This window comes from Schistocerca serialis, chromosome 2 (assembly GCF_023864345.2).
Source record: "Schistocerca serialis cubense isolate TAMUIC-IGC-003099 chromosome 2, iqSchSeri2.2, whole genome shotgun sequence".
In the NCBI taxonomy this organism is placed as follows: Eukaryota; Metazoa; Arthropoda; class Insecta; order Orthoptera; family Acrididae; genus Schistocerca; species Schistocerca serialis.
In genome coordinates, this window is record NC_064639.1 from 373,362,979 (window position 1) to 373,382,186 (window position 19,208).

At 43.8% G+C, this 19,208-nt stretch overlaps 1 protein-coding gene and 1 non-coding gene across 2 annotated transcripts in view; one reads left to right on the forward strand and one right to left on the reverse strand.

The window, feature by feature from the left end:
• LOC126456003 (uncharacterized) overlaps positions 1–19,208 on the forward strand; it is a 122,886-nt gene that overhangs the window by 45,135 nt on the left and 58,543 nt on the right. The window contains exon 2 of the mRNA XM_050091759.1: positions 11,504–11,662. Within this exon, the coding sequence (XP_049947716.1) occupies positions 11,504–11,662 (159 nt within the window). The remainder of the gene's footprint in view (positions 1–11,503; positions 11,663–19,208) is intronic.
• On the reverse strand, positions 1,661–1,732 carry Trnah-gug (transfer RNA histidin (anticodon GUG)). Its single transcript has one exon. It is a non-coding gene; the product is annotated as a tRNA-His (tRNA).

The window sequence follows — 19,208 nt, forward strand, 5'->3', positions numbered from 1 at the left end:
ATACTGAAGTAATAGTTCTCACGCTGTTATAGGATATTATCTTATAAATGATGATGATGATGAGACCCAAACTCCTTTACAGAGCGTAGGGGAACGACGCTGGAGACCCGCGCCGCCTTACTAGGCAAGTTCCTACTGGAGGTGGTTTGCCATTGCCTTCCTCCGACCGTAATGGGGATGAATGATGATGATGAAGACGACACAACAACACCCAGTCATCTCGAGGCAGGAAAAATCCCTAACCCCGCCGGGAATAGAACCCAGGACCCCGTGCTCGGGAGGCGAGAATGCTACCGCGAGACCACGAGCTGCGGACTATCTTATAAATATGGAAGTCATTTTTGTAATCAAAGATGCAATTTTTGCTTGATCGTAACCGAGGAATCTCTTACAAAGTTTTCTATGTCGAAAGTCAACATTAGATCTGAGGTATAAGTAGTCAAATTAGTATTTGACAAGAAGCTTCTATAATTACTAGGATTATTTCATCGCATAATTCATCAACAGCTGTTTGGTATCACCCCGTATGACCACAATGACAGCTCTAGAACTTCTTATTGCTTACATTCGGAGTTCGCCAATTGCTTGCGAAGATGCAAAATATTTGATCAGGTGAACATTAGCAACTCAGGAACACATTTACAGAATAAAAATCCGCTTCAACTGCTAGCAATTTTCTTAATTTATTCTACCACCGGTTTCGAAGCTTGAAACTTCATCTTCAGGTGCCACCAAATAATTATGAAAACATGAATGTGTGGTGGTCGAGCCAGTTAGTCGCTAGGGTTGCTGGTCCTACGTTCCCATATGTTTGTTTGACTGACTGGCAGGACCGCCGCACATTCATGTTTTCATAATTATTTGGTGGCACCCGAAGATGAAGTTTTAAACTTCAAAACCGGTCGTGGAATAGATCAAGAAAAATGAAGCGAATTTTTATTCTGTCAACACTTGCCAAGATCTTCCACTGGTACATTAATTCTCTTTTGCTTGCTTTTGTCACGTGTGGATTTCTCACTAAGTTTCTCCATGATATTTACCGGAAGTGTCGGCTTAAATGTCAGTTTTTAAAATAACAAAGTTTGTAATGACATTACTCACTCCACGTAAACCATACATTTTCGTCTCTCTCGTTGCCCTTGTGCTATTCCCATTTCGTAAGTCTACAAAAACACAAGTCCCCATTTTGAGGCTTCTGTAGTTAATACTTTATATATGTATCTGTATTTCCGTCTTGTTACTACTACTTCATTTAACCTAAGATGTGGGAAAAAATATGTACGGCATACGTCTGCGAATAGTGTGAACTTATATACACGCACTTTAATATTTTAACAGTTGATTTATTGCGTTTGTGAGGTAGAAAGAAAGAAACATCGCCACCCGTGCCTTCCCGGATGTGAGAGACCAAGAAAAAAACTAAATATTTCCTGTTGGGTGTTTTGGACCAACTGCCTGTTATCCCTTGCTTAGAATAGTATGTTTTCTCTTAAATGCTGTGTCTTCGATGTTCGGCAATGCATGTGCGGGATTGTCGTTCTTTGTCTATTCACGTAACTTTGTGTTTAGATATTACACGGCGTGAACGTCAAGTTTATCTTTAAGAATCTGTATCACAGCCTTAACTGTGTTGCCCACTATTAGTTAAAAATAAAGCTTCTGCCGTGACCAGGATTCGAACCTGGGTTCTTGCGGCCACAACGCAATGTCCTAACCACTAGACTATCACGGCTGGCGAGCGGCGAGGCTCAGTAACAGGAACACCCGCGGTCGACTGTGCAGGCATAATCGCTGACGTGTCTGTGACGTCATTGAGTTGTGTGTAGGCAGCACAACGCCGACAGTAAAGTGAGTGAGCGATGGTTGACCTAGAAGCATAGTTTGTTGTGTGTTTTATGTGCGTGCCTCTTTTTCCAGGTCGGAAAAAGGCAATTGGCAAAGAACATTTCACATCCTACACGTTCATGCATAATAAAGCAATGTAGGTAAGGTTACCAGATACTCCGTTGCACGTATTCTTCCGTTTTTTCGCCCAAATTTTCTTCCTCCGTTTGGTTTTAGGCGGAGTGAATAATTCTACGTTTTTGTTTTGAAGACTATTACTGATTACAATTTATGGAATAAATATAATCTTAATGTCGTTAACTTCTTGAAAAATGACGTTTTTGTAGCTGTTATAGTTTCTTTGGTATGTTGAACGTCATGAACTTTGGCTTCCAGACCGAAGCAACAACGAAACTAATTTAAACTACTTTCTCCACCGCCTGTAGTCTGAATCAGATGTGGTTCGGAGCGTCTTCTTCTTTCGCTACTTTTCGTTAGAAAATTAATTTCAAGTTAAAAATATTTGAGAATGAAGGACATTCGTCAAAGATTTCTTCGCGAAAGAAGTTTAAATTTCGAGGCAAACATAAGCAAATATATCTCATGAAGTGAGAACATGCCTTCTAACGGGTTAAGCCAGGACCAGACGAAAAGCAGGCGTTTTTTACTTTGTACTTTGCACAATACAAGGGATATCTCAGTAAAGAAAAGTGTAATTCTGGAAGTTCAAATAAACTATCGAGTTCCTTTTCAACTTAAACTGTAACTTTAAAGAAGAGCATGATAAAAGCACGGTGTGTGAACTTAGTCAAGCACTGAAACATAACCTGTTACTCGAGTGTTGACTGCGGAAACAACATTGTGTCCCACATTTCTACTGTGTCTGCAATTATTGCTAGCAAACTTTCACGTGGACGCATTAACGTGGAAAAGATTGTGAAGAAGGTTCTTGCACCTGGAAGTGTTAATGACTACGTGTCTATTTTAAAATGTCCAGAAAAGCTTTGTCAACCAAAGCATCAAACAAATGCAATGGGAAGGTGTTTCCAGGCTGCATCTGGTACTTCATTGAAACTTTTGAGAAAACATCTATGGCAGTTACCTATACGTCACTCCAAAAATTAAAAAAACAAAATTTTGATTTGATTTATGTGTCTTCTTACCGTGCAGACAGTGCCAATGTGAGCTCTGGAAAAATACATTTCATACGGATGCTGAGAAATAAAAACCCTAACCCAATGGGAGGTAATTTTTGTACGTAACAGAGTTAAGTTTGCTATTGATACATTAGATACTGATGTTGAAAATGTAGTCTTAAAGACGTTCAATCACTTCCCTGTATCAGCCAAAAAAGAAAAGAACGAAAATCATTATTTGAATTCGTGGATTTGGATTAGATTAGATTACATTACATGTACTCTTCATTCCTGTTGATCCATAGTGAGGAGATCCTTTGGTGTGTGAAACAAGTCAAAAACAACATAGAATTAAACAGCCAATCTGTTGCACATAAACGGTAGGTACGTTTATCTAGGTTTCGACACCCACTAGGGGGTGCCTAAATCCTATAAAAATAATACAAAGAAAGTAACGTACTAGAAAAAAAAACCACATTAACCAAGATGATAATTTTCATGACGCACAAGGTTACTTACGTAGAAGTCCATTTGCTAAACAGCAATAGCATTTGGAGCAACTACGCTCAAGTCAAAAGTAAAATAAAATGTTCCAGCCTTTGCCTCGTGTGTCCAGCTGGGAACATCAGACTAATCGGTCCCGTAGCTTACATTGCTGACACGAAAACAATACGAGTTGCGCCGCCTATCAGACGCAGATAGTAACATGTACCCATTTGAAACATTATAACAGAAATACGTGAAAAAAAGACAGTTAATTTGAAAAACAAAATATAAAGAGAGCTTATTGTCGTTTTGAAAATACATAGTAGCCAAGCACATTAAGTGTAATAGTGCCATCTGTTAGGCTTTACAGAAATTACTATTACGTAAACCATTGAAAAAATTTTTGTTGCGTAGTTGTAACTGTTCATTGAGAATGAAGCCATCGTTCTTAGAAATACGCTTGAAAATCTCTAGCTCTTCTAGTACATCGAGTCTGTGACATTTCTTTTTTCTGTGTAAAATGGAAATTTCTTCAACACGTTTCGGTTTGCGTCCGGAAATTAATAGATGATCAGCAAAAGTGGAAAAAAAGGAAAAAATTTCAGATAAGCTAGAGTTTGATTGAAAGCAAATTGTAGTACTTGCGTACATACACTATGTGATCAGAAGTATTCGGACCCCCCCCCCCCCCAAAAAAAAAAAAAAAAAACATACGTTTTTCATATTAGGTGCACTGTGCTGCCGCCTACTGCCAGGTACTCCATATCAGCAACTTCAGTAGTCATTAGACATCGTGGGAGAGCAGAATCGGGCGCTCAGCGGAACTCACGGACTTCGAAAGTGGTCAGGTGACTGGGTGTCACTTGTGTCATACGTCTGTACACGAGATTTCCACACTCCTAAACATCCCTAGGTCCACTGCTTCCGATGTGATAGCGAAATGGAAACTTGAAGGGACACGTACAGCACAAAAGCGTACAGGCCGACCTCGTCTGTTGAGTGACAGAGACCGCCGACAGTTGAAGAAGGTCGTAATGTGTAATAGGCACACATCTATCCAGACCATCACAGGAATTCCAAACTGAATCAGAATCCACTGAAAGTACTAAGGCAGTTAGACGGGAGGTGAGAAAACTTCGATTTGATGGCCGAGCGGCGCCGGTAAATGCCAAACGACGCCTCGCTTGATGTAAGGAGCGTAAACATTCGACGATCGAACGGTGGAAAAACGTTGTGTGGAGTGACGAATCGCGGTGCACAATGTGGCGATCCGATGGCAGGGTGTGGGTATGGCGAATGCCCGTGAACGTCATCTACCAGCGTGTGTAGTGACAACAGTTAGATTCGGAGGCGGTGGGGTTATGGCGTGGTAGTGTTTTTCATGGAGGGGGCTTGCACCCCTTGTTGTTTTGCGTGGGACTATCACAGCACAGGCCTACATTAATGTCTTAAGCATCTTCTTGCTTCCCACTGTTGGAGAGCAATTCGGGGATGGCTATTGCATATTTCAACACGATCGAGCACCTTTTCATAATGCACGGCCTGTGGCGGAGTGGTTACACGACAATAACATCCCTGTAATGGACTGGCCTGCACAGAGTCCTCACATGAATCATATAGAACACCTTTGGCATGTTTCGGAACGCCGACTTCGTAACAGGCCTCACGGACCGACATCGATACCTCTCCTTGGTGCCACACTTCGTGAAGAATGGGCTGCCATTCCCCGAGAAACCTTCCACCACCTGAATTAAGGTATGCCTGCGAGAGTGGAAGCTGTCATCAAGGCTAAACGTGGGCCAACACCATAGTGAATTCCAGCCTTGTCGACAGAGGGCGTCATGAATTTGTAAGTCATTTTCAGCCAGGCGTCCGGATACGTTTGATCACATAGTGTATTATGTACATTCAGCTTTATTTTAATAATGTGCAAAATTATAGTATATGTGGAAACCACACCAGTGAAATCTTACATGTCATTTCTGAGGAATAGCTGGTGATTTTCGTCTGAGAGAGTGACTTCCATCTAGCTCTGATCAGCGATTTTTCGATGGTGATGAGAGCTATGACAAAATAACCACTCGCGTCCGTTCTGAGGGCGTAGGAGCGAAGGGCATGGACAGATGAGCTTGCTCCGCTCGGTGTGACTCGAGTTGGTGATTGTTCTTCGTGGTCTTCCTCGTCCTCATCCTGATAGGCATACGGCTAAGCATCGCAGACATACATCATCGTCAACATGAACGAAATCCTCAAAGGCACAACAACGGAGTAGAAGTTCCCACCGTCAGTCTGGCGGGACTGAATTAATTACTTCTCGGAACTTTGGTGTGTGCTCCGCGTTTTCTCTTTACGTATCACCGGCATTGTCTGAAGCAGTTATAATGAGTATTAGGGCTGACGTTTTCCCAGGCCTTATCAATCATTGTTGTCAAAACTGCTATGTTCCACTTCTCACCTTTATCAGTGCTATCCAGCACAATTGAAACAATTTCTCTTCGGTAGGGAGCTTTAAACTTTTGTATTACGCCCTGGTCTAATGTTTGCAATCTTCATGCCGTGTTGGATGAGAAGAAAATTAAATTTGCGTGGTCTAATGGTGGTGGGTTGTTATGTACGGCACAGTTGTCCAAAAACAGCAAAATTTTGCGTTTCTCCTTTTTCACATCACTATTAACCGTGGTCCGCTATTCATAAAGCAATTCTTTTGTCATCCATGATTTTTTGTTTGAGCGAAAAGTTATGTGAAGCGATTTCATTCACTTGAAACAACGTCATTTCGCAGATTTTATAATTATGACTGCATTCAGCTTCTGAGATCTGTCCATGTTACAAGATAGAATGACAGTTATTCTGTAGTTGTTCAGTTTTCCTCCATGATATTTTTCGTCCGACCAGGAAGGCATTTATTTTAAAAAAAGCCCGGTTTCGTCCGTGTCGAATACGTTGCGTGCGTGCATTTGTTTCGTTCAACACAAAAATGAAATGAAGTGATCGTATGGCATAATTGCCCGGGAGGCCCCAACTGGATTTGTACGGCCGTCTAATGCAAGTCTTATTTCACAAAAGAGCCAAAGAAACTGGTATACCTGACTAATATTGTGTAGAGCCTCCGCGAGCACGCAGAAGTGCCGCAACACGACGTAGCACGGACTCGACTAATGTCTGAACTGGTGCCATGAATCCTCTAGGGTTGTCCACAAATCCCTAAGAGTACGAGGGGGTGGATATCTCTTCTGAACAGCACGTTGCAAGGCGTCCCAGATATGCCAATAATGTTCATATCTGGGGAGTTTTGTGACCAGCGGAAGTGTTTAAACTCACCAAAGTGTTCCTGGAGCCACTCTTTTGCAATTCTGGACGTGCAGGTGTCGGATATTGCCCAAGTCCGTCGGAATTCACAATCGACATGAAGGGATGCAGGTGATCACACAGGATGCTTACGTACGTGTCACCTGTCAGAGTCGTATCACTCCAACTGCGTACGCCTCGCACCATTACAGAACCTCCACCACCCTGAACAGCCACGTGCTGACAAGCAGGGTCCATGGATTCATGAGGTTGTCGCCATACCTGTACACGTCCATCTGCTCGATATAATTTGAAACGACACTCGTCCAACCAGGCAACATGTTTCCAATCAACAGTCCAGTGTTGGCGATTCTCTTCAGTCGTCTTGGTCCCGTTATTGGAAGATCTTTTTCCGGTCGCAGTGATGTTGGAGATTGATGTTTTACCGGATTCCTGATATTCATGGCACACTCGTGAAATGGACGTAAGGGAAAATCCCCACTTCATCACTACGGAGATGCTGTGTTCCATCGCTCGTGCGCCGTCTATAACACCACGTTCAATCTCACTTAAATCTTGATAACCTGCCATTGTAGTAACCGATCTAACAACTGTGCCAGACAGTTGTTGTCTTATATAGGTGTTACCGACCGCAGCGCTGTATTCTGCCTGTTTACGTATCTCTGTATTTGAATACGCATGACTGTACCAGTTTCTTTGACGGTTCAGCGTATATTCGATGTTAATAAATCTGTCTTCCTAAGAAATGCATTTCTTGCCGTTGCTAGTATACATTTTACATCCTCTCTACTTTGGTCGTCATCAGTTATTTTACTGCCGAAATAGAAAAAAATAATCTACTACTTTTAGTGTCTCATTTCCTAATCTAATTACCTCAGCATCGCCTGTCAGAATTACAGTATCATCGGCAAACCTCAAAGTTTTTATTTCTTCTCCCTGAACTTTCATCCTTTCTCCAAATTTCTCTTTGGTTTCCTTTACTGCTTATTGACTGTACGGATTGAATAATGTCGGGGATAGGCTTCAACACTGTCTCACTCCCTTCTCAACTACTACTCCCCTTTCATGTTCCTTGACTCGTATAACTGCTGTCTGGTTTCTGCACAAGTTGTAAATAACTTTTCACTCCCTGTGTTTCGCTCCTGATACCTTCAGAATTTCAAAGAGTGTATTCCCATCAACATTGTCAAAAATCCGGCCGTGGTGGCCGAGCGGTTCTAGGCGCTTCAGTCTGGAACCGCGCGACCGCTACGGTCGCAGGTTCGAATCCTGCCTCGGGGATGAATGTGTGTAATGTCCTTAGGTTAGTTAGGTTTAAGTAGTTCTAAGTTCTAGGGGACTGACGGCCTCAGATCTTAAGTCCCATAGTGCTCAGAGCCATTTGAACCATTTGAACCATTATCAAAAGCTTTCTCTGAACCTACAAATGCTATAAACGTAGATTTGCCTTTCCTTATCATACCTTCTAGGAGACGTCATGGGGTTAGTATTAGAGTCACCGCAGGATATGCTGGCCGACGTGTAGTGACCAATTTTCGCCCAAAGTGCTAGGCGAGTTCATTTGTTTGTTGGAAAGGAGAGGCCGACAAGTGTTGCCACTTTTCGGCCGGTCGGCGATGACATAAACGAGGCGCACTCCATGCACTCTTTCTCAAAAGATTTTGCAGAAACCTATAGCTTTGTACAATAAGTTCACAATGATGTGTCCATCATTTCGTTGGTGGTCATAGTTATTGTAATAACTACGTGAAAGTAAGACATTGCGTGAAATTCGGAAATGTGTGCAATGAAAAATAGAGGTCGCTATGAGTTTCGTCCAACGTGTTAGGCAAGTTCATTCGTTTGTTCGAAAGGAGAGGCCGATGCATATTACATAATATGTTGCTGTGTTTGAATTTTTCTTTAGACTTGGGTAGAGGTGTCTATGTGTCACTAATCTCGAGAAAACCGATCTGACGTAGAACAGTCAGTTGCGATCACGCCCCTCTATCGATAAAGCTAGAGTGAAATATTCACAACATTCCTCAAATTTCATAAACGGTTTCAGATATCGAAATGAGATTTCAACAAATGATAGCAGGCAAAGACGAAAGTATTTTGCCATATCATTATTATGCAAAACTTCATTATCTACCGTGTTATTCCACTAACTAGTCTTTTTCGATGAAAGAATTTTCAAGGGTCGTCGATAGATGGCGAAATGAGAAATTCCATGGGTTTTGGAACAAAATTAGTGAAGATAATCTTTTGACCGAGGATATGCTTTTTCACAAGCTGGTAACCTCATAAACTTCCTCATCTCTGTTATTATTAATAATATTATTATTATTGTCGTTATTATCGTTATTAGTGACAATAGAAGCACTAATAAGAGTACTGCGAGTATTAACTTTATTAGTTCTTAGTCAGTATTATTTACTCACTTTGTCTCTATACAGTGTGCCCCAGAAATGTTGCGACAAATTTCGAGGGGTTGTAGAGTGTATCTTGAAGAACAAATCAACGGTAGGAATCCGTGCCAAGAAACGTCATCCGACGACGCTACAGAGCGTCGAAGCTGCGGGGCGCGGCACCTGCCACTAGACCACCCCTTCGGTAGCAAATATGACTTTGTATGCGGACTGACTGTAGGCCGAACGTGTCGCAATGTTGTTTGTTATTCAGTATTCAGTAATCGAGACTGATTGCCACAATCGCCAGTGGAGAAGATGGAGCTATCTGCTGCTTAGAAAGGCCTTGTCTCCTATGAATGCGATACTTCGTTGCCTCCGTGGATGACGGTTTCAGACCGGGTTTCCATCTGCAGTTTATTTTTCCCCTGGAACTCTCAAAAATCTCCAATGTTTCTCAGTATACAGGAGAACAATAAACTGCATATGGAAACCCAAGTCCAAAAGCGTCAACCACCAAGACAAGAAAGCCTCATACTCATAAGAGGCAGGTCTCTCTAAGCAGCTAGTAGTTCCATCTTCTCCACAGACGATCGAGGCAGTCAGTGGCGATCATTAAATAGTTAAGAACACAGCGAGAGATGTTCCGCCTATGGTCCGTCAGCATACAAAGACACATTTCCTGTCGAAGGGGTGGCCTAGTGGCAGGGGCCAAGACCTACAACTTCGACTCTCTTCAGCGTTGTTGTATGACCTTTTCAGATACTAGTTCCTATCCTCAGTTTGTTCCTCAAGACACCCTCTACAATCTCTCGAAGTTTGTCGCAATATTTCTGGGACACCCTACTGACACTCAAATCATTTTAATAGTATTTGTCATGTTAAAATTGTTATTTCTTGGGTAACTATGATGTAAGAAAGGTACTACAGGGTGAAAAGTAATTAATCCAACAAACTCTGGGAGGTTGTAGGGGACATCAAAACAAATATTTTTCCCTAACGTCATGTTTTCCGGTAGAGAAAGATTTCTCTGGCGACAGATTAATTAAACCAACAAAAAAGTCCAGAGGGGCATATCTGTGGATCGAGCAGGCCATGGTACAAGACCACCTCCGCCAATCCACGTTTCTGGGAACCGTCGGTCCAGGAATTGACGCACACGACGACTGAAATGTGCAGGCGCCCCGTCATGTTGGAACCACATGCGTTGTCTTGTAGGGAGCGGGACGTTTTCCAGCAATTCTGGCAATGCTCTGGCGAGAAAATTGTAATAGTTCCTGCCATTTAATGGCCTAGGTAGCAGAGACGGCCCAGTTAAACAGTCCCCAACAACACCGACCCACACATTAACGAAGAACCGCACTTGATGAGCGCTAGTAACTGGGGCATGTGGGTTATCCTCACTCCAAACATGCGAATTGTGCATGTTGAAGACTCCATCACGACCGAACGTTGCTTCATCGGTAAACAACACAGAGGATGGAAATGTAGGATGCATTTCACAGTGTCCCAGGTACCACTGCGAAAACTGTGCGCTGGGTGGATAATCAACTGGTTCCAGGTTGTGGACACGCTGTAAGTGAAATGGACGTAACAATTGCTCTCGAAGGACTGTTCTTACATTCGTCTGATTCGTCCCCATGTTATGTGCATTTGCACGAGTGCTGATTGAAGGATCCCGCTCCACATGCTGCAAGACAGCTTCCTCAAATTGCAGCGTTCTTGCCGTGCGACGGCGTCCCTGTCCAGGTAATCTGCTAAATGACCCGGTCTCACGCAGACGTTGGTACACAGCAGCAAAGGTCGCATGATGCGGGATACTGTGATTAAGATATTGTTGTTGATAAACCCACTGTGCAGCTCGCCCATTGTGGTGCGCAACGTAGTACGCACCAAGCATGTCAGTGTACTCACCCCAGGTGTATCGCTCCATTAGTAAACAGAGACAATGCACTACTACACTGGTGGACAGCAGTTGCCTACAACTGAAGAGCGTAATATGCCCTCTAACAACTGAAGATCGTAATACGGCCTCTAACAACTAAAGAGCGTAATACGGCCTCCACCGGTTTAAATACTCCTCATAGGAAAAAATGACACTATGGAATAATATTTGTTTTGATATCCCCTACAACTTCCCAGAGTTTGTCGGTTTAAATACTTTTCACCCTGTATATGCGTGAAACCCTGGTCCGATGTAAGAGCGGGTTTGATGGCCGTAATCAGATCTGGTTAAATAAATAAAAAATATTTCTGACAACAGTGAGTTAAATAAATAAAAAATATTTCTGACTACAGTGAATCGATGATACTTGTGTGTGAGCAGTAAGGTGACCTGACGGAAGGATCTGTGGACAGGAGCGGCTGCAGCAGCTGTCGCTTCGCCTGCACCGGTCGGCGTCGGCCGTGGAGCTGGCGTCGGTGCTGGCCGCGCACGACCCGGCCGCCTTCTGCGACAAGGACATGTTGCGCTGGTTCCGCAGGCAAGCGCACGCCGCCAGGTCGCCGGAAGCCATGGTGAGCACCTCACTCCTCTGCTGCGCAGCTGACGCCAAGTGACTGGCAGGGGTGCTGCACACTACATGCCATTACCGCACGCACTCCAACGTCTGTCCTGTCTGCTCCCTAGAAACAGTATGGATTCTGTCAGGATGAGCAAATGAAACGGTGGGGATGCGCAGCAGCAAGTAGCACAGAGCAGTGAACCACGTCAACATGCGGGCCGAACTAGTTTCGCAGGTACTTATTTCGCGTTCAGGATTCACTTTTTTAGTGTTTTTCTTGAATAACTCGAAAACTGCGGCGTCTAGCGAAAATGATTCCCAGTACAAAATGAAACTACATCAAATTTTCTACAAAGAAGGCGACATAAATTTTTTGTCTAGGATTAAGTTTTCGTGTTGCAGGGGATGGAAAAATCGCATTTGGTTAAAAATAGTGCTTTAATGATACAAAATTGATATTTACGTTTACATAAACTAGGTTAAGAAGAAATATAAAATGAGCATACCACATCTATTAAAGTAGAACTGTATTAAGGGATACATTGTGTTCTGGTCTGTATTACTTTAGAAGGCGTGGGAAGGGGGGGGAGGGGCTAAAAGCAAATAATGAGTTTTTGTGCCATATCTAAGTGCCGTAGATGTGCAGTAAGAGATTGATTGTGTTCTGGGCTGTAACATGGTGGAAAGGGAGAGGGTCGGGGGAAAGGTAGGGGGCATGGAGATTGTCATGTCTTCCTTTGCACGTTGTGAGGTTCTTTAGTGGATACAGGAGTGAGGAACAGATGGTGTTCATGAACTCAGAACTCAGATATTAATTTATTATACATCTAATATCAAATAGTAAAAATAAGACATACATTTTTGCTGAAGTACCAGTGTCAGCTGCAAACAGTAAATTCTTTCTTTCTTTCTTTTGGCCTTTGTCCCACGCCAACGCGGGGTCGGCTGTGTTATTACGGATTTGGCAGTGTTAGTTGCAAAGGGTGGCCAGATGCTCTTCGTGATGCCACCCCAAACCCCCCGGGACGTAAGTACTGTACCCCAGCTGTGTGTATCTAGTGTAAGCCATGAAATAGCGCGAACGTCTGTAAATGTCTGCGAGTCGTGGAACTGAGGCGGAACGTGGGGACCAGCCCGGTATTCACCATTCGGGATGAGGAAAACCGCCTAAAAACCACATCCAGGGTGGCCAGCTTAGTGGCCCTCGTCGTTAGTCCGCCGGGCGGACCTGATACAGGTCCGGCGCGCCTACCCGAGTCCAGGAAGCACTGCATTAGCGCTCTTGACTATCCTGACAGGTAGTTGCTAACAATAAATCTGAATGTAAAAATATACAGAGACAAAAGATTTATAAATCTGTTGCTTTTCAATAAAATGTCCATTCAGAAGACGTTGAGCCCTGCTCACTATGGAAGTTTGTAAACGCTATTCAACTTACAAACACACAAAATAGGCTCAGAACATGAATGTTTGAACTTTATACCCGCCGCTGAATTTCCGGAGATGGGATGCTTGCAACTCATTGGCAGCAGCTTGATCGTTCGTGGCAGCGCCCTCATGCCGCGATGGCGGTTGGAGGAAATGTGGCAGCGTCCTGGCGGCGCGCGTATGTGAAAGTGCGGTCGACCAGATAGGGGCCGATACCGCACCCCTTCCCGCCCAACTTTGGTGGTACGGGGAGAAGCCTATGCCGTAGTTCGTGATGAGGCTGGTTGCTTGCCTGGGGGACATCGCGTCTTGTGAGCGCCAGGGAAACTGCGCTGGAAAACCAGGCGCAGAACATCCTACGGCCTAGTTAGGAGCATGGAGGGTGCTGCAGAGGGTGCCGGGGACTAGCCGACGATGACGGCGTGGATGTCCATGGGAGAGGTGACCTGAGACGTTGGCGGCGACGTCTCAGGTGGGCAGACGTAGACTTCCATCGGCGAGACGGCCGGGGAAGGAGGCACCCGCTTGGTAAGCTGCACAGGAGGCTGTGTTGCGGCGGATGGAAGTGGCAGCGTCACGGCGGCTAGACGTCGTGCAGTGAAGACATCAGAAACAGTTTGATCCACGGCAGGATCACTGTCATGGAGCCGTAGATGATTTTGGTGGCGCTGACGCGTGCCTTCGCTGCCGCGAATACTATAATGCGCTCTGTCAGCCGAACTGAGAACGACGCCGGATACCCTTAAATGTGGCTTGTTGTACACTCGATATTGAATTCTGATGTTCGGGTGAAACTTCGTGTTGAAGTCTGAAGCTGGAGCAGAGCGGTAAGGACGCAGCAAATGCAGCAAGGTCCGACGGCGTCGCCCACGCAAGCTTTCTGCCGGCGAAATGTGAGGAACAGTCAAAATATGATATGAACTCAGAAACATCAGTAAGACAGCTTCACTTGAATGTGAAACTCGAAATTCTGACTTTTGCGTCTTGAACGTTCGAAGGAAACGTTCGGCCTCACCGTTAGACTATGGCGAGAATGGCCTTGTCCTGACATACTGAAGTTCATTGTGGTAGTTCATTGTGTTTGCAAAATTGTGCAAATTCACTGGAAGGAAAAAAGAGGTCCATTGTCACGAACAAACTGTTTGTGGCAAGCCATCGAGAAAAAATACAGAAGCGAGTAGCCTTGATAGTGCTGGCGGCATTCGCCAAATGTATTGGGATAACAATAGGGTATTTGCTGTAGACATCGACAATAATCAACCAATGTGTTAGCCAAAAGGGACCAGCAAAGTCTATACGGAGGCGTTGCCATGGAGTATCAGAATGTGGCCAGGAGCGCCCTGATAGTCTGCTGAAGTGCGACATTGTGCCGCCACACGTTCTATTTTCTTATGTAAACCAAGCCACGCACAATGTTGGTGTTTAGGAATCCTGAATACTCGGTTTGCTAGACAAACAACCAAACAACTCATATTAATGAGTTTTATTACAACAAGACAAGTACAAATACTTAACTTTGTCTGAGAATTCTTGTAGTCCTTTATTCATGATCTTCCACAACTGCAATTACATAGATGTGTTGCAAGCAAAGGGCGATATACAAAATAATTAATCTTCTTCAGGATAGACAAACACAAGGAAAACTTCTGCTCCTAGCGACCGCTTCTAACAAAAGTCTGTCACCTGAACTGCAGTGACTGCTGATCTCTGACTGAGCTACGTAGAGACTGATAATGAAGAGGCTACGACACATCGACTAACGAAGTGGCTAACGTTGAAGCTGCTGTCTAAGTGTGCTGCCACCAGTTGGGCGCGGCGCTTATGTCGTCTTCACCTAGGGGCCGCTGCTGTCACGTTGTCGTCCTGGAAGGAGATGGGTCAGCATACGATTGGCGACTTCTTCTCACAACCTTCTCTCCTCTGTCGTCCCCGACTGGCGCGCCGGCGCTAACCTTACGCTGTAACAGTTGGCACGCCAGCTCCTTAGTGCGACCTGTTCCCCTATGACCTCTATACAGAAGACTTAACAGCTGCTGTTGCAACAAGGAGGATATTAACACTCCTGTCTGTTCTTTAGGCGTGCGAAGCAGAAGCACATCATTCAGAGGAGATAAACTGCTGCAGTGCACAAAATATCTTCTTACTATGGGATAGAGAATACATTTCTGAGACCGCAGCCAGTCTTGGTGATAGTAACTTTTTAGGAATCGTAGTGATTGGTCATCCTCCATGACTTGTGCGATCCAACGTGAATCAATTGGAAAATAATACAGTGCTTGCGAATCAGAACAATCAACATGTGAACGAGAAGCTTCCTGTGCGTCGAATGCTGCATCTGCGTCGACAGGTAAACGAGGCAGTATGTTGGCCTTTGCGTGTTGTAGACTTTCGTACTGGAAATTTGACAATAATAGCGTCCAATGTTTAAGCTTGTGCACTCTGCAGTCGGGAACTTGTTTCAATAGACGAAAAAGTGCGGTCAAAGGCTTATGGTCTGTGACCAGGAAAAATTTTCTGCCATACAGGTAATGAAACTTGGTGACACCATGTATATTATAGCCAGGGGTTCCTTCTCCAGCTGATTATAATTAATCTGAGCACTATTCAAAGTTTTGAAAGCAAACATGATGGGATGTTCTATTTTGCCAAGAGCCGTGGCGAATCATCAGTGAAAGCACAAGTGGTTTGAGCAGGTCATAGTGCATAAGGCAGTGTTGACAAATCAGTGCATTTTTCAGTCTCTAAAAAGCTTGATCACTGTCTTTTGTCCAATGGAACGGAACATTTTTACGTCTGAGCCGGTTCAGAGGCGCGGCAATTTGCACCGCATTAGGAAAGAACTTAATGTAAAAAGTCAATTTTCCAAGAACAGCTTGCAGTTCATGTAAATTCTTTAGAGATGGCAGTTGCTGAATTGCCTGCAAGGACTAGAGCCATTGGCGTCTATGATCTGTCCTAAGTATTCAGTCGTTTTGTTGAGAAAAAGAACATTTCTACGGATTACGTTCAAATGTATGTGAAATCTTATGGGACTTAACTGCTAAGGTCATCAGTCCTTAAGCTTACACACTACTTAACCTAAATTATTCTAAGGACAAACACATACACCCATGCCCGAGGGAGGACTCGAACCTCCACCGGGACCAGCCGCACAGTCCATGACTGCAGCGCCTTAGATCTGCATATTACATTTGAGGCCCACCTCAGTTAAAACTTGAAAAAGACAGTCAATATTTTGGAGGTGTTAGTCCAGAGACGATTATGTCGTCAAGGTAATTAAAACAAGAAAGCACCCTCTGCCAGACACTTAAATGTGATTTGCAGAGTATCCATGTAGATGTAGATGTAGATGTAGATCTTGGACGTTATTCATTCGAGAAATTTTTGAAACAACACAGATGCAGAAGCGCTTCTGAAAGGTAGGCATTGATATCCAAACAAGACAACATGACTATTCACGGCAAAAATTTTCTTTGTCTCTTCGTCCAATGTAATCAAAAATAGGCTTCTGCAAGATCAATTTTTTAGAAGAGCTGTTCTCTCGCTAGGCGATCCAAAATTTCCTCTTTACCTAGGAGTGAGAAGGAATCAATGACTGTTGGTAAATTTAATGTTTACTTGAAATCTGCAGAAAGATGAGGCTTACAAGTGATGACTAAGGATGACGCCCACTAACTTGCTGAAACAGGTTTTAAGACAGCAACGGATTCCAGTCTCTGAATTTCACAGTAGTAGGGTTAATGGCGTTCTTGGTGCAATTTTGATATCAAATTGATATGCAAATTAATAAAATTGATCAATTAATACCCCAACACCCGCCCATCCCCACCTCCGGATGCTCGCAAGACTCTTCCAGTTTCCGCATGTTGCCACTGACTTTTATTTAAAATCATCCAGCGTGTGTGTGTTGTGGTAGTAGTAGCAATAACATGATTTACACCATGCGATATCTAGTTTTCTGTGAGAGCCAATGAATCAAAACGTGTTAATGTCAGTTTAAAACCTGACACAGACCTCGAAGTCGTGGCAGAAAATGCAAAATGTATGGCAGTGTACAAAGCATGGCACAGCAGAAAAAGCAGTGTATCAAACAACAAAACAGGGACCCTCTCTTGCGACTACAGTCTGTGAGATATGGTCCTCGTACAGTCGTACAGTACATGCAGTTAAACTTTACACTGGTCTGTGCAAGTGACTTCGATGACTGGACGCCTGCTCCAGTGGATCAATACCTGTATATTTAATAGGACTGCTGCACATGCTTGAGTCCAGCATGTAGACAGTATTTGTTTTCGTTATATCGGAGGAGAGAAGCAGTAAAAATCTTATCGAGTTATCTACCAGATGTAGTTCTCGGAGCTTTTACAGTTCGTAATTTTTCTCTGTTGGATGATACAGAATAACGCTAATAGACTGGATAGATGTGATAGATATGAATGGGCCCTGAGGGACGCAGATCTGCTTTTGACTGCAGTACCTGTATGATGTTGAGTCTTCCTAATTTTCCCGATTAGAAACATCACCGTAACTGTTCGTACTGTCTTTTATACTACCTCATGTTGCACGAGCATGCTTTGTCTGGCGCACATGGTACACGGTTGGCAGAGCTACGACAACATGTTCCCATTTCCACCGAATGGTCAAAACACGGTCCTGTTGCATTAACTCAGCTCACTCTGTTTCTACATGGGTAGTAGAATGTGGTGGGTATAGCTCTCTCTGATGTCTGCTCAGTTCCGACTTAAATTGGAACGATCACATGCGCAAGGCTGCAGGGATAGTGGGGCAGAGTCTGAGGTTCAAAATGGTTCAAATGGCTCTGAGCGCTATGGGACTTAACGTCTTAGGTCATCAGTCCCCTAGAACTTAGAACTACTTAAACCTAACTAACCTAAGGACATCACACACATCCATGCCCGAGGCAGGATTCGAACCTGCGGCCGTAGTGGACGCGCGGTTCCAGACTGAAGCGCCTAGAACCGCTCGGCCACTATGGCCGGCGAGAGACTTAGGAGCAGTTACAAAATGCATAGGGACTATCTAACACCACATTGGAATTTTATTCTAACAGATAGGTTCGAAAAAGGTGACTCATTTCAGGATATGAGACTGCCGCGAATATGATTCACCAGTGGCTGTAATAATTAAATCTCCACAGGATCCAACGCAGGTATTTTGTTGAATGGAAAGACTTCATTCCAAATCGCAGACAGCATTTCTATTGGAAAGTAACACTAGGGATCCGAAAAGCCAGTGTACATTTATTAAGACCTCAATCAGCACACCAACTACCGTATGTGATCATTCTCAATCAACCATCGCCTACAACCCAGTGTACATATCGCAGAACCACTGACGTGGCATCGAGACAGAATGTGTTACAAATACTAGAGAAATATCTAGCGCCAGCAGGAGGGAGTTGCAAATACTGGTTTTATACCATATTCCTAAGCCGAATCATTTTCTAAATTCGGTGATTTTATTTCGAGCTTACACCTTGGGCGACGTGTAACCACATCGACGGTCTGTTAAAACACACTCCAGCGATCACCATCTATGTTCAGTGTCGCCGTATTTGTGTGGAAAAATCACTTCAATTGGAAGTACTGCCAACATAGATTTATAAGGCTTGTATAGTTTTTAACGTGGATATCGTTAGCGATAATTGTGAGCAGCTGTAGAACCAAGAGTGCTTGTGACAGTAAAATGACCGTTGCGATCTTGTTTTTAACAACTGGGGTCTTGCAAGATGATTACGCCTCTCTTTCTAAGACACAGCGGTACCACTCGCAAGGAAAAAAACTTATGAGACATTACCACCCATCTCCGACTTTCGCTCAGTATTGTTTCGTATCGTCAGCATTCAGTTATAGGTGAAGTATGATACTTAGTAGTAGGCGATACGTGTTAGTTTCGCCTTGAGCAGCAGGATTTTAAAGTATGTGAGTGTTGTGACATGTGCAAAGAAAATGACTATGTCCTATCATAGTGTTTCAAATTGCTTACAAAACTAGAACGCGAGAATCTTCTGCTGTATGTTAGAACCTTTACTGACATGGAGGTCAGTTATGTATCAAAACTATCAAATGTAAGCACGCAGGCGGTAATTGGTTTCGATGTAACGGAAGAGA